Source organism: Pongo abelii, chromosome 11 (assembly GCF_028885655.2).
Source record: "Pongo abelii isolate AG06213 chromosome 11, NHGRI_mPonAbe1-v2.0_pri, whole genome shotgun sequence".
NCBI classification, from domain to species: domain Eukaryota; kingdom Metazoa; phylum Chordata; class Mammalia; order Primates; family Hominidae; genus Pongo; species Pongo abelii.
In genome coordinates, this window is record NC_071996.2 from 133,043,134 (window position 1) to 133,058,917 (window position 15,784).

The 15,784-nt window shown below is 40.2% G+C and overlaps 1 protein-coding gene across 2 annotated transcripts in view; it reads right to left on the minus strand.

Moving 5' to 3' along the window:
• DNER (delta/notch like EGF repeat containing) overlaps nt 1-15,784 on the minus strand; it is a 365,099-nt gene that overhangs the window by 144,927 nt on the left and 204,388 nt on the right. For both annotated transcript variants that reach the window (XM_024243941.2, XM_054549923.2), the window contains exon 6: nt 12,584-12,737. In XM_024243941.2, the coding sequence (XP_024099709.2) occupies nt 12,584-12,737 (154 nt within the window). The remainder of the gene's footprint in view (nt 1-12,583; nt 12,738-15,784) is intronic.

Consider the following 15,784-nt stretch of genomic DNA (forward strand, 5'->3'; position numbering starts at 1 on the left):
CCTCGGCCTCTCAAAGTGCTAGGATTACAGGCATGAGCCACCATGCCCGGCCCTGAATAGGCTTTCTAAAGAAAGACATACAAATGGCCAACAAGTATATGAAAGAAGGCTCAAAATCACTGATCATCAGGGAAGTGCAAATTAAAACCACAATGAGATATCAAGTCACACCTGTCAGAATGGCTATTATCAAAAAGACAAAAGATAATATGTGTTGGTGAGGATATGGAGAAAAAGGGACTCTTGAACACTGTTGGGAATGCAAATTAGTGTAACTATTATGAAAAACAGTATTTAGGTTCCCCAAAAAACTAAAATAGAACTACTGTATGATGCAGCAATCTCACTACTGGATATATATCCAAAGGGATTGAAATCAGTATTTCGAGGTGATATTTGTACTATCATGTTCATTGTAGCATTATTTACAAATAGTCAAGATATGGGTTCAGTCTAAGTGTCCATCAACAGGTGAGTGAATAAAGAAAATGTGGTGTATATATACACAATAGAATACTATTTGGTCTTTTTTCAAAATTTCCATAGGTTTTGGGGGAACAGATTGTGTATGGTTACGTGGGTATGTTATTTAGTGGTGATATGTAAGATTTTGATGCACCTACCACCCGAGCAGTATACACTGTACCCACTTTGCAGTCCTTTATCCCTCACCCCGCTCCCACCCTTTCCGCCGAGTCCCCAAAGTCCATTGTATCATTCTTATGCCTTTGCATCCTCATAGCTTAGCTCCCACTTATGAGTGAGAACATATGATGTTTGGTTTTCAAAAGAAGAAAATTGTGTCATCTACAACAACATGAATCAACCTGGAGGACATCGTGCTAAGGGAAATAAGCCAGACACAGAAGGATAAATGCTGTGATACCACCTATATGATGAATCTAAAATAGGCAAACTCACAGAAGTAGAGAGAATGGTGATTACCAGGAGGAGGGTGGGAGGAGGGGAGGACAAGATTGGAGAGATTTAAAAGAGTACCTAGGTTGTTCAAAGGATACAAAATCTCAGGAGGAATGCTTCCAGAGATCTATTGTACAACACCGTGACTATAGTTAGTCACAATGTATTATATCCTTAAAAATTGCTAAGAAAGTAGATTTTAAGTGTTCTCACCACAAAGAAATGATAAGTATGTGAGGTTAAAAAAAAAAAGAAAGAAAACTAAAGAAAAATGTTTATTACTTAACCAACTCAAAACCCAATCTGCCATATTTATGCATTTCTAGATTGTCCATAACTAAAAAAAAAACTTTGTACTGACACTTGACATAGAAATTAAAGCAAAAACGTCAAAAATATTAACAAATTCGGAGCTGCAGATTCTTTGCTGAAAATATTTTCCCTTACCAAGAAACGTTCTCCTCTCAAGAGAAATAAGCCTTGTGTCAAGACAACAATGCTCCTGTGAAGAGACTTTGTTGAGAGTTTTTGTTCTCTGATGACAACACAGTTTGAATTAATTCATTCATCAAACAAAATAATTTTGCATGATCAAACTTGTAATAATCAGAGCACAGTAGGATACATTTTCAAAAAGAAGACACACTCCCCTCTGTTTGAAGGTTTTTGTGTATTTATCTGGTGTTTTGGAGGTTAATTAATTGATATTAATTAATTATAAGTAGTTAATCCACAAAGAAAATGCAATTTTCCTATGGAAAAATAATTGGTTCAAGGATATCCAGCAGCTCACAGTTGACCAACAAGGAGCGGCCTGGTTTACAGACAGCAGTTGCAAAGTGAATGGACAATATCCTGTTTGGAAAGCTGCTGCTTTGGTCAAGGAAGGTAAAAACTGATCTGCTCAGTGGGCTGAATTGCATGCTCTTTTTCTAAGAGTAATGGAAGAACTAACAGTGGTGGAAGCCCCTGTGTTTGGGTTTTCACTGACTCACTGGGCAGTGACCAATGGCCTGGCCACATACTCAGGCAAGAGGGCAGTGGAAACCTGCCCTATCAAAAGGAAACCCATATGGAGCATGGCCCTATGAAGATTTGAAGGGTGCATTAAAGTAGAACCCGTCAGTGCCCATCAGAAGAACTCTCTTCCAGGTTCAGAAGGTGACTGGAATAAACAAGCAGATATCTACGGGTGCTCCCTTGAGGTGGCCACCTGAGTCTATCAAATGGGTGGATATGGGATAAGGGGGCACCTCAGCAGTGCAGAGATGGGCTGAACCTAGACATCTTCCTCTTGCACCCTCCTCGGGCACATAATGCCAAAATTGTACTATTTGTCAATAAGAGAGATAGAGACCACCGATGGCTATGGGGCAGATTCTCTGTGGGGAAAAAAGGCCCTGAACCTAGCTGGTGAGTGGGACTGATGCTGGCAGCCCGGGGAGCTACAAATAGGTCTTGACGGGAATAGACACTGACTCTGGACTGGGTTTTGTTTACCCTGCGGAAGATGAAAATGCTGGGAGTGCCATAACAAAAACAAAAAACAAGAAACAGAAGATATTACATGGATTTGGATGGTTATCATTTCTTCAGACCAATGAACACACTATACAGCCCATAATGTCCAACAATGGGTAGAGATATCCTCCTCAGAGGGATAGTTAGATAGAGAAATAGGACAGGTAACTGAAACAACGGTTGTCTGAAACAAGGAGATGGCAGGCAAGGCTGGCTTACCTGGTTTCGCAGCTGTGTGCTCACACTGAATATGAATGGGATTAAAGGGGTGTCCCCCTTAGATATTTTTTTCCTCTGGCTGATCTTGGGGAGAGGGGATAGGGAGAATGCTGGTATGATTAAGCAATTCTTGCCAAGGTAGAGAGTACACTGGTATAACAACTATAATTTTTTCTTTCTTTCCCAAGTTACCCATCAAATAATTATTTTTCCTCCTCTACCTGATACAATGGTCCTTGTACTAGGGCTGCAACTTCAAGTACTGGAATCAGGGACAATTTCTAAACCGAAAACTGTAACTATGTTTTTAAACCTTATGTCAGAATTCCTAAGGACCTAATGGGGGTAGGTTATGCTTTGACCCCAACTGGCAAAACTGGGGCTAAGAGTGAATACAGCTATGTTGCCTGGGTGGTAAAAATGGCTCACTAGTTCAGAGCCTATGTAACCTCACCCTACACAAATGGGAATAGACTGAGGAGAGGCCCTTGCTAGACTAGCATTGTTACCAGCAGTCTGGACCAGCACAGTGGTCAAACCTAATGTCCCTTCCAGAGGTGGAAAAGTTGAGTAAAAATAAATGACAAATGGAAAAAGGAGAAATAGTAGCTGAAGGTAAAGGAATAAATAAATAGGATGCACTATCATCTCGAAAGAGTCTCAGAGCAAGAGATGACATTGTCTCAGCTCAATTATAACAGATGCCTTAAAGGGTACAATACATGTTTGCCAAGACCACTCCTGCTTTTGGAACCCAATGAGATAAAAAGGAAGCCTGCAAACTGAGTGGCCACAGCCTGGGAGACATTCATGCAGTATGATGGACTGGACTGACAACTAATGACTGAACAGGATTCTAGTAATGTGGAGGTATCTTTTGAGTTATACATACTTTTTTGTTGTTTGTTTGTTTTGAGACAGCATCTCACTCTGTCACCTGGGTTGAAGTATAGTAGCACTGTCTCAGCTCACTGCAACCTCTGCCTCCTGGGCTCAAGTGATCCTCCCGTCTCAGCCTCCCGAGTAGCTGGTACTACAGACACACACCAATATGCCCAGCTAATTTTTGAGTTTTTTTTGTAGAGATGGGGTTTTGCCATGTTGCCCAGGCTGGTCTCAAACTCCTGGGCTCAAGTGATCTGCCCACCTTGGCCTCCCAAAGTGCTGAGATTACAGGCGTGAACTACCATGCCCAGCTGAGTTGTGTATTCTTTTGATGTAACTGATCTGTGTTTGAAAGCCGGGAGATGGCCTGCGGTGATGTGTGCGTGTGCATGCACACGTGAGCGTACACACACCCAGTCACATATATATATATCAATGCCCTGTGTATCTCTTCATCTATACTCTTTGTATAAATAAATCCTTTATTTATTTATTTATTTGCTTACTTATTTTTGAGATGGAGTCTCACTCTGTTGCCCAGGCTGGAGTGCAGTGGCGTGATCTTGGCTCACTGCAACCTCTGCCTCCTGGGTTCAAGCGATTCTCCTGCCTCAGCCTCCCAAGTAACTAGGATTACAGGTGCCCGCCACCATGCCTGGCTAATTTTTGTATTTTTAGTAGACAGAGGGTTTCGCCACGTTGGCCAGGCTAGTCTCAAACTCCTGACCTCAGGTGATCTGCCTGCCTCGGCCTCCCAAAGTGCTAGGATTACAGGCGTGAGCCACCATGACCGGCCCTGTAATATCCTTTAGAATAAAGTGATGAACAACAAAAAAAGATGTTCAGAACTAAACTCATTAGTAAACTCCCCTTTAAACATCAGCCCCCTTTTTTTACACAAAATTGCCTAATATTTATTTTATTATAAAGAGATCTTTTGACATGGAAATGCTGAAGGGAATACATTGTCTTAAATCATGCATTTGTGACAGGAAATTACTCAGCACACCACATAGTTGCAAACACGGAAAAACAGTATAGTAAGATGATCAATAATCCTGCAGAAGGACCTGGGTTCAAATCCCAGCCCCAACAGTTACTGGTGCTTGCACCTGGCATGGCATGGACAAGATGTGTTCCCCATGTTGTTTCCTCTTCCTAGTCAGTGACTTTAGGGAATAAGGGACTGAATTCTGGCAAATGGCATGCGGTGGAAGGGATAGCAGATGCTACTAGGCACTGCCCTAAGAACATTACACAGGACCCTCCAGCTGTCCCTTTGCCTTCAGCAGTACTGTGAAGGCCACCTCTTGAGGATGATATCTCATAACATGAAGGGACCTGGATCCCTGAGTCACCGCCTGGAGGCTAAGTGCCCCCATCAGACTATGACACAAGCAAAAATTAACCTTGGCTTGGAAGCCACTGAGGCTTGAGGATTATGCGTTGCTGCAGAGTGTGTGTGTGTGTGTGTGTGTGTGTGTGTGTGTGTTGGCTACAATAAAAAAGCAGCACTAGAAGCTAAGCTAAAAGAGAGAGAGAGAAACCTATGGGAATGGGGGTTCCTGCAGGGAACTGGAACTGGCAAAGAAGAAACCTTCCTAAGGAAACTCAAGAACAAGTTATCAGATAGATGAGCAAAGAGGGAGTTATGATGCCAAGGTAACATTTCCTAAATCTCTTCTACCCCTGATCAGGATTTGTGCTAAAGCATAAAAAAGAGTAGAGCCGGGGCGGGGGGTCCCCTGGACCCATCTCTGTGAAAATGCAGTGAAGAAAAGTAGCTGGGAGTCAGAGAGACCCTGAGAGAGGCAGGAGTAACCTTTGGGCAAAGTGGAAGGTGAGACAGATGACAGGAGAGCTACAGATTCAAGGAGAGCAGAAATGAATTATTTTAAATTGCTGCTATGGTTCTACGGCTGCCTTAAAATTCTATTAAACAAGAAAGACCTTTCACATGGAGGGATTTTTCTCACACATGGAAAACTAACTCTAAGCAAATTATACATGTTTCAAGAACCTCAGAAAATAAAACAATATGATGTAAATGTCAATGTAAAAAAAATATTATTTTCAAAACTTGTTTAAACTGTGACCAATACACAAAGGCACCTATAACTAATTTCATATTATTTCATGAAAATGGGAGTTTTCAATCTGCAATATTCAAAAAATGGTAGAACTATTGTCAGAAAGCAGCTTACTTAAACCATAATTTGCTATTATTTACAAGTGTGGGGCTATAAAATAATTTTGTTTTAATAGAAGACATAAAAGATGACTGTTTTGTGAATCAAGATCAATTTGCCATCTCCTGGGCTCCAGCACAATTCTGATGAATTTACCAGCAACCACCAAACCGTTTTGGGGTTGTATCAGTCTGTTTTCATGCTGCTATGAAGAAATACCCGAAACTGGGTAATTTATAAAGGAAAGAGGTTTAATTGACTCACAGTTCCACAGGGCTGGGGAGGCCTCAAGAAACTTACAATCATGGTGGAAGAGTAAGGCAAACACGTCCTTCTTTGCATGGTGGCAGGAAAGAGAAGAATGAGAACTGAGCAAAACCATTATAAAACCATCAAATCTTGTAATGACTTACTATCACGAGCACAACATGGGGGAAACTGCCCCTATGAGTTAATTATCTCCACCTCGTCCCACCCTTGACACATGGGGATTATTACAATTCAAGGTGAAATTTGGGTGGGGACACAGAGCCAAACCATACCAGGAGTCTAAGTACAATTATCAAAGTTCATATGCTTGTAATGCAAAAATGCTATGGCCTTTTTTTCCTTTGTTTTTTTTTTTAATTATACTTTAAGTTCTAGGGTACACATGCACAACGTGCAGGTTTGTTACATATGTATACATGTGCCATGTTGGTGTGCTGTACCCAGTAACCCATCATTTACATTAGGTATATCTCCTAATGCTATCTCTCCCCACTCCCCCTACCCCACAACAGGCCTCGGTGTGTGATGTTCCTCTTCCTGTGTCCAAGTGTTCTCACTGTTCAATTCCCAACTATGAGTGAGAACATGCAGTGTTTGGTTTTCTGTCCTTGTGATAGTTTGCTGAGAATGATGGTTTCCAGCTTCATCCATGTCCCTATGCTATGGTCTTGATGTCAACTGAAAGTCAAAGTATTACAATTATGCATTGCTTAATGATGGGGATATGTTCTAAGGAATGTGTCGTTAGGTGATTTCATCATTATGCTAATGTCATGGAATGTACTTACACAAATCTAGATGACATAGCCTACTACACACCTAGGCTATACAGGATAGCCTATTGCTCCTAGGCTACAAATCTGTACAGCATGTTATTGTACTAAATACTGTAGGCAACTGTAACACAATGATAAGTATTTGTGTGTCTAAACATATCTAAACATAGAAAAGTTACCATTAAAACACAGTATTGTAATCTTATGGCACATCATTGTTTACGTATGTCTAAATATATCTAAACATAGAAAAGTTACCATCAAAATACAGCATTGTAATCTTATGGCACACCATTGTTTATGCAGTCCATCATTGACCGTCAGTATGTGGTCCATCATGACTATACTTCTATTATTGTTACTGTTGTACATGTACATGTACATGACTATACTTCTATTATTGTTACTGTTGTTAGTAGAAGGCCCAAGGAGATTCCTATATGCCTACATGTGCTATAATGTGCTATTAGCATTGGAGACATTAAATCACCTTAGATGGTAACAGTAAAATTCTTTTTCCTATTAACAAGCAAAAATAATTAATTATGTTTCTGGAAATTTCAAAACAATGGTTTAACCATGACAGTGCAGAAATGCTGAGAAGATAATAGGCACAATTTAAAATACACAGCTATTTAGTTATTCCAAACTCTGTCTGTAGCTTTGAAGAAATAGGGACACATTATAAAGTATCATATACTATGTATTTACAGAAATGGTGTATTTCTGAAGGTTAAAAATAAAATTATAAAATAGGAAATTGGATCTCTATTTCATACTATATATATGTAAATCAAATTCATATTGATTAAAGACTTTGTTACAAAACAAAATTTTTAAATGTTTAGTGGAAAACAAGGTTAATATCCTTTAGATCTTCATGCAGGGAAACATTTTCTTAAATCGGACATAAATGTATTAACCAGAAAAGTAAAGTTAGAGAACTATAATGTCTATTCCTCAAAAGAGCCCTTGAAGTCAAAAGACAAGTTATAAACTTGAAGAACATATTTACAATTTGTATAACAAATTATTAGTAACAAAAATAAAGAATTCTAACAAATCAACAAGAAGAGTGCGCACACACACAGATAATGGCAAATAAACATATGAAGAGGAGTTCAGCATTATTAGTGTTCAGCAGACTACAGAGGCCATAATGAGACTCCTTTTTATACCTATCCAGTGGGCAGGCATTAAGAACTCTGACACTACCAAATGCTGAAGAAGATGTGGTCTACAAACTCACTTGTATACTGCACATGTGAGTAGATATTAGTGCAACACTTGGAAAAAACAGTTTGATATGACCTCCTATAATTGGTCAATTATATATTTTATGTTCCACAATTTTACTTCTAGGTATATACCTTAAAAACCTCTAGCACATACACAACAGAAGACATACAAGAATGCATATCTGTCCCTGTTCATAGACTGGAATTTTATATGGCAGTCAAGAACTCCAACACTATGGATGTCTTAGTAATAATAGTATTAAGTGAAAAAGTAAGTACCAGAGAATTGCATGCATGATACCATAACATGAATCATGCATGATACCATTTTTATAAATTTTAGAAGAATTAAAAATAAATGTTTCTATAAAAACATGTAAATATTAAAATGATTAAAAAGGAAAATAGGCTGGGCGCAGTGGCTCATGCCTGTAATCCCAGCACTTTGGGAGGCCGAGGCGGGCAGATCACGAGGTCAAGAGATCGAGACCATCCTGGCTAACACGGTGAAACCCCGTCTCTACTAAAAATACAAAAAATTAGCCGGGCATGGTGGTGGGCACCTGTAGTCCCAGCTACTTGGGAGGCTGAGGCAGGAGAATGGCATGAACCTGGGAGGCGGAGCTTGCAGTGAGCCGAGATCGCACCACTGCACTCCAGCCTGGGCGACAGAGTGAGACTCCGTCTCAAAAAAAAAAAAGCAAACAAAGAACTGATCAACTCAAGATTCAGGGTGGTTGTTATCTCTGGAGGGAAAGGAGAGGCGAAGGGATGAACAAAGGAGGAGCCTATAAGGTTAGCTGTCAGAAACAACTTCTGTTTTTGGTGGTGGTTTCACTGGTGCTTAGTAAATATGTAAAAATAGGCTATGCATGAGTAAGATCAGAGAGTGCCACAAACCAAGTATTATCATCAATTCAATTCTGTGTACATAAAATCCTTTAAAAAAATGAATCCCCTTTGAGAACAAACCCAGATAAAATATCAAAGTGAAATCATGTCAGTCCAAATATATTGAAAACCTCCACCAGCCAGCTCTGATTGAGACTATCTGTAAAAGGATCTCTATTTAACATTACTTCCAAAAGAGATATTGCAACCATCTAAAAGATTCATCAATAGAGGAATAGCTTAAAACATCTGTCTACATTTATACTCTTTCATTAATTCATCTCATCAACACATTGACTGAGTGTCCACAGTTTGTCAGACACTGTGGAATATAATCATGAACAAACCTGATCCAGGCCCTGCCCTCATGTGGCTTAACCATCCTTTAAAAAAGGGAAGACAGGCCGGGTGCAGTGGCTCACGCCTGTAATTCCAGGACTTTGGGAGGCCGAGGTGGGTGGATCACCTGAGGTCAGGAGTTTGAGACCAGCCTGGCCATCATGGTGAAACCCTGTCTCTACTAAAGTACAAAAATTACCCGGGCATGGTAGCGGGTGCCTGTAATCCCTGCTACTTAGGAGGGCTGAAGCAGGAGAATCGCTTGAACCTGGAAGACAGAGGTTGCAGTGAGCCGAGATCATGCCACTGCATTCCAGCCCAGGCAACAAGAGCAAGACTCTGTCTCAAAATAAAATATAAAATAAAAAAGGGAAGACAGGTAATAATCAAAGAGTCACACACACAAATGTATGCTGAAAACAGACAGTACTGTGAAGGAAGGAACACAGGGTTATAGAAGAGAAAAATGGAGAGAGACTTATCTTGAAGCCTTCAGACAAGACTTCCTGAGAAAAGGGACATTTAATAGAGGCCTGAAACAAGAGAGATCTGGGAGTAGTTACCCAAGCAAAAAGGAGACAGAGAGGAAGTATTGTCCAAGCACAAGGATGAGAGGGTGGATCCTGTGGCAGATGAGAGGTCAAGCTATTACAGAGGTAAAAGGTCAAGGTGGCTGAAACCAGGGCAAGAGAGACATGGGGGTGAGATAGGGCTGGAAAAGCAGGCAAAAGACATATCCTGGTGCAGAATGAGGCCAAGGATTTCAATCTCTGTTCAAAGAGCAATGTGAAGAAGAAGTTTAAGCAGAAAAGCAATTACATCCGAATCTCACTGGGAAGGGATCCCCTGCAGCCATGTGGAGAACGGAGGGTCTGGGCATGGATGCGACAAAGGCTGATGCTCATTTTGACTTGAGAACCCTGGCTCTAGTGTGCAGCAGGGTCAAGAATTGTTGGAGGAACAGCAGGAGGCCATCTCAGCAGCACAGGCAAGGGGCAAAGGCCACTAGCCTGAAGGTGTTGGCAATGGGGCTACAGAGGGTGGAGGATTTGAGAATTCTCTAGGTGGCAAAATGGAGAGCATCAGAGGTGGAAAAAATACAAAGAGAGAGGGAGAGGGAGGCACCTAGAATGACTTGTAGATGTCTGGCTTCTAGAAATGGATGGAACACTAGAAGACGAGCTGTGTCGGGCTGGGAACACGATGAGTTCAGTTTGGAGATGACTGAGCTTAGGGTGTCCTGGGACACCTAAATAGAGATGCCATGTAGGCTGTCAAGTAAGTAGGTCTGGAGGGGAGTCTGACCTGGAGATAAAAATCTGGGGACACCATGTAACTGTTCAAATGAATGAGGTCACTCCATACGAACTGACTTGGTATGATGTCTATGATCCACTGCCAAATGCATACTGAAAAAAGGCAAGTTATAGAACAATATGTGTCATATCACTGTTTAAAAACATGTAGAAAAATACTTAATCATCTGGCCTGCAAGAGAAATACACACACTCTGACCTACACACAGACACACACACATATACACACACATACACACATACACACACAATGAAAGAATATACTAAATATTAACCTATCCCTATGATTTGATAAAGTTTAGGTGGGAATAGATAAGTGAATGAATTTAACTTTTATAAATTTCTACTTTGTTGACTCTCTTGTTTCTTACAACGAGTACTTAATAAACCCCATGCCCACTTCATTACATCCCTTTTTTCATCCCCAACTCCTACCTTATCCTGAATCCCCACCCAGTGACAGAAGCTGGCAAGAGAATGGGATGGAAAGAGGAAAGATGATGTCAATTTTGCACATTATTTTATAACAAAACAAGAACAACTTGGCGTTTGCTTTTAAGATGCATCAAAATAGCTGTGTCAAAACATTCCCTGGTAAAATGCCATTCCTGCTCCTGAAGGGTTTGTAATCAAGTTGGCTGAGCAGTAAGTCTACAGCATGAAGTCAGAGCATGAAGTCTACAGCAACACTGTCCACTGCACTCTCCCTAGAGGCCCTCAATGTGCTCTGAGGATTTCCAAGTCTCATGTAACATCCAAGAACACACCACACTAACCAAGAAATGTTAAAAACTTCCCATTGTGGAGAACAAGGTAGCAGGAACTTGAACTAATGAACATACATGAACAAAAGGAAATTAATATAAACAAGAAGATTAGGTGGCTTTTGTGGTTTATCCTGGATTTTTCTTCAGTTACTTAATATAATCACCCTGCACAGTGCCAGCCCACACTCAGTACATACTTGTGGAATTGTTTTTAAAATATCCAAGACTCTATTGGGCTGAGAATATTATTTTCCCTGAACAAAAATGGGGTAATGCTGAAACAGAAGCATTTTAATGTCAGAAAGCCAAGAGACATATTGTGTAGCCCGATGTGAACTTTCTTCTTCCATTCCCTGATTACATAAAGCATAGACTGATAGAATCAAATGAGATCTTGAAGCTGCCTTGTTCAACAACTGGGCAAAGCATTGTTTAACCATCCTTAACTAAGAAGAATACGCTGAAAAATGTGGAACCAGCTCAAATGCTCATCAATCAATGAGTGGATAAAGAAACTGTGGTATACATATACAATGGAATACTACTCAGCCATAAAAAGGAATGAATTAGGCTGGGCAAAGTGTCTCATGCCTGTAATACCAGCATTTTGGGAGGTGGAGCAGGTGGATCACCTGAGGTCAGAAGTTCAAGATCAGCCTAGCCAACATGATGAAGCCCCATCTCTACTAAAAACACAAAAATTAGCTGGGTGTACGGGCGCATGCCTGTAATCCCAGCTACTTGGGAGGCTGAGGCAGGAGAATCGCTGGAGCCCAGGAGGCAGAGGTTGCAGTGAGCTGAGATCACACCATTGCACTCCAGACCGGGAAACAGAGTGAGACTCTGCCTCAAAAAAAAAAAAAAATTAATTAATGGCATTCACAGCAACCTGGATGGGACTGGATACTGTCACTCTAAGTGAAATAACTCAGGAATGGAAAACCAAACATCATATGTTCTCACTCATAAATGGGAGCTAAGCTATGAGGATGCAAAAGTATATGAATGATACAATGAACTTTGGGGTCTCGGGGGGAAGGATGAGAAGGGGATAAGGAATAAAGATCACAAATCGGGTTCAGTGTATACTGCTTGGGTGATGAGTGCACCAAAACCTCACAAATCACCAAAAAGAACTTACTCATGTAACCAAGTACCACCTGTTCCCCCAAAAAACTATGGAAATTAAAAAAAGAGGTGCATGCTGTACAGACATACACCTAATAACTGAACCACGAGTATATATCGTACCGGGAAGGCAAACACAGGTGAAATTGCTCCCATGTTGCTTTTCATTTGCATCAATACAGCTCGCGTTGTTTTGGCAAGGTTTCCTCTGGCAAGCATCGTATTCTTCACAGAAAGTACCCACGTACTGCTCCTCACAGGTACAGGAAAAAGTTGCCTAAAACACAAAAAAACACAGTGTCGGTTACCTGGCGCCTCTCAACAGTGTGCTTTGGCTGTGAGACTCAAAGTTTGAAAGAACCACTTCCTTTTTATAATCAGCAATTTAATCAAATCACTTATGTCAGAATCTAGTTGAAATCATCACTTTAAGAAAAATAGTATGTTTCTTTACAGTCTAATCTCAAACACATTTTTCTATTCTTTGTTCATATTTATCCCCGTCATTTTCAATCTTCCTAAAATAGAAAGGAAATGAACTTGTTTTAAGCTAAAATTGAAGTTTTGCTGACCAGACATGGAAATGGCAATTTTGCTAGAGCAGATAGTTTAATGCTACAGCCATTAAACTAGATGTCACTCCAACCAACCAAAACCTTCAACAGAGATAGCACTTGCAACAAAAATGTCATCAAATCTCCAACCCAGACCACCCTTTCAGAGCACTGAGAAAATGCACTGAATCACTCCTTCAACTGGCCTCAGTGTACAGCCATGCAGATTTCCTGAGTGCAAGGGAAAATAAAAAGAGTATAATTCAAGTAACCATTTTGTATCGCTTATGATATTAACATTATCTTAGTAAAAGACCATAACTCAGACACAGAGAATGGAATTTGACTTGAAGCTTCATTTCTGAGATAGCAGCAAAATACAAACAAAATTGAGTTTCTGTCCCCTTCTTAATGCCAGCCTGGGGGTAGTGGCATGTCTGAAATAAACCACAAATCTGTCCCCAAAGCCTACACAAAGCAATATAGATCATTACAGAAGATTTTTACAAGGAAGAGAGGAGGAGAGGTAAAGAAGAATGACATTAACAGATCTTACTACTTAAGAAAATCTAAACAAAACAGACAAAAGCCCCTTGCCCAGCTCATCCCCAAGCCTGGCACATGGGGAGTTCAATCTCTACCATTCCCCAGCCATTATCCCCTCACCCTCCCTCCCTCTCCCTGCTGCTAATCTTAGAAAGAGACTCTCTCCTCTTCTCCAAGCACTGTCAGCTCAGGATCTCCACCCAGTACCCCCATAAGCACAACCCACTGCCTGCCTTCCCCTAGAAGAGAAAACGGTTATCCATTCTTCTATTTAGTACATTTCTGTCTCTCAATCAAGTTTCATAATTCCTGCACATTTCTTAACAAATTTACTCCTGAATATTTATGTTTTTGTAGCTATTGATAATGAAATATCTTCTTCATCCTATTCTTGTTGATACCAATGATACTTGCTAGTAATTATTACTCAGGAATAAAATACTAGGATTTTGTTTCCAGTTATCACACTGAGCTTTTAATACAGGTCAGAGTTTTTAGTTGATTTCCAGGCTTTCTACACGACACAAAACCAGATAATAATAATAAGTCCATAACAATTGCAAATAGTAATAATGTCATCTTTTCTTCTCCAGTTCTCAAGGTTACATTGGCAGCTCTTCCGGAATAATTTTGACCTCAAAGGGATGTTTGTAGAATTTACCACTAAGTAGATTGTTGGAATGACTGTGAAATTTTATCAAATGCCATTTTAACTCCTATAGGAATTGTCTATTGTTTTTATCTGTGACCTATTATGACACGAATTCAATATCTAGATTTCCTAGTACTGATTCAACCTTATGCTCCTGGAAGGAACATCCACTTAAGTCATTATACAAAATGGTTTTAATATGGCTGGCTTCTATTAGAGTCATACTTCTAGTGCCTTCCATTTCACTCTCCCTCCACCCTCTTTCCCCAACAGATTTCTTTTCTAAGAAAAAGCTGTCCCTTGCAGATGAGATCGTGTTTTACACTGCATAGGAGGATGCCCCTCACAACAACTGACTGAACAAGAAGTGTGCAGACCCCTCAGAAACCAACCAAGAGGCCAGACAATAGGATATGACATTTAGCTCGACCAAACTGCCAAATTGTATATAGGTGTCTTTCTCCTGTTAACAGAATATGGTTTTTTGCTAAGGGAATACAACAGGTCCTTGTAATCTGCATAATCAAGTCTCTTGTAGTTTAATAATACATTCTTCAATGATATCTTAGAAGCTAAAACAATCATAATTTTTTTTTTTAAAAATCCTTTCTTCTTAAGCTGAAGCTATATTTTCTGCCTTCTATTTCTATCACCTCTCACTACTTTGTGGTAAATGGAAATTCCCTCTTCATTCTAGCAATAAAATGAGGATCTATCTGTTTTTTCATCATGTTTTGAGTTTTTTCCTTTTGTATTTGTAGCTGGAAGCTAAGAGAAGCTGTCAGAAAGGTATTTTTTTAAAACAGGAAACTCCTTTTTTTAGAACTGTCTTCTAAGGACAATCTTGTCCTTGCTCAAATGCATAACAGAGTACACATTTGATATGTGCATGAGTCCCGTTTGGAGCTCTCTGTGCATCGGAAGATTTGTGGCCACCTTTGAAATGTAAATGCTGTGCATGCCCAGTGCATACAATCCCAAAGCAGGCCTCCAAATCATGATAAATTACTATATGTCATTGGTCTTGGCAGCTGTCTTCTAAAATTTACTTGATTTGTATCCAGACATTCCATATTGCAGATAAATTTGCTCGGTTATTTGACGGATACATTTAGCATGTAATTCATCTAGTGCATTCCATGGAAAATATGCTGCTTATGGAAATAAATTATTAAGAGCCCCAAATCAAATATCTTCAAGTTAGCTTTTTTTTTTTTTTTTTTTTGAGACAGTCTCACTCTGTCACCCAGGCTGGAGTGCAGTGGCACGATCTCAGCTCACTGCAACCTCTACCTCCTGGGTGCAAGCAATTCTCATGCCTCGGCCTCCCAAGTAGCTGGGATTACAGGCTTCTGCCACCATGGCTGGCTAATTTTTTATATTTTTAGTAGAGACAGGGTTTCACCATGTTAGCAGGCTGGTCTCCAACTCCTGACCTCAGGGTGATCCTCCCACCTCGGCCTCCCAAAGTGCTGGGATTACAGGCGTGAGCCACCGCACCCAGCCTCTTCAAGTTAGCTTTGATTGAATTTAGCTAAAACAGAAGCCATCCATTTTGTTTTGCTTTATTGC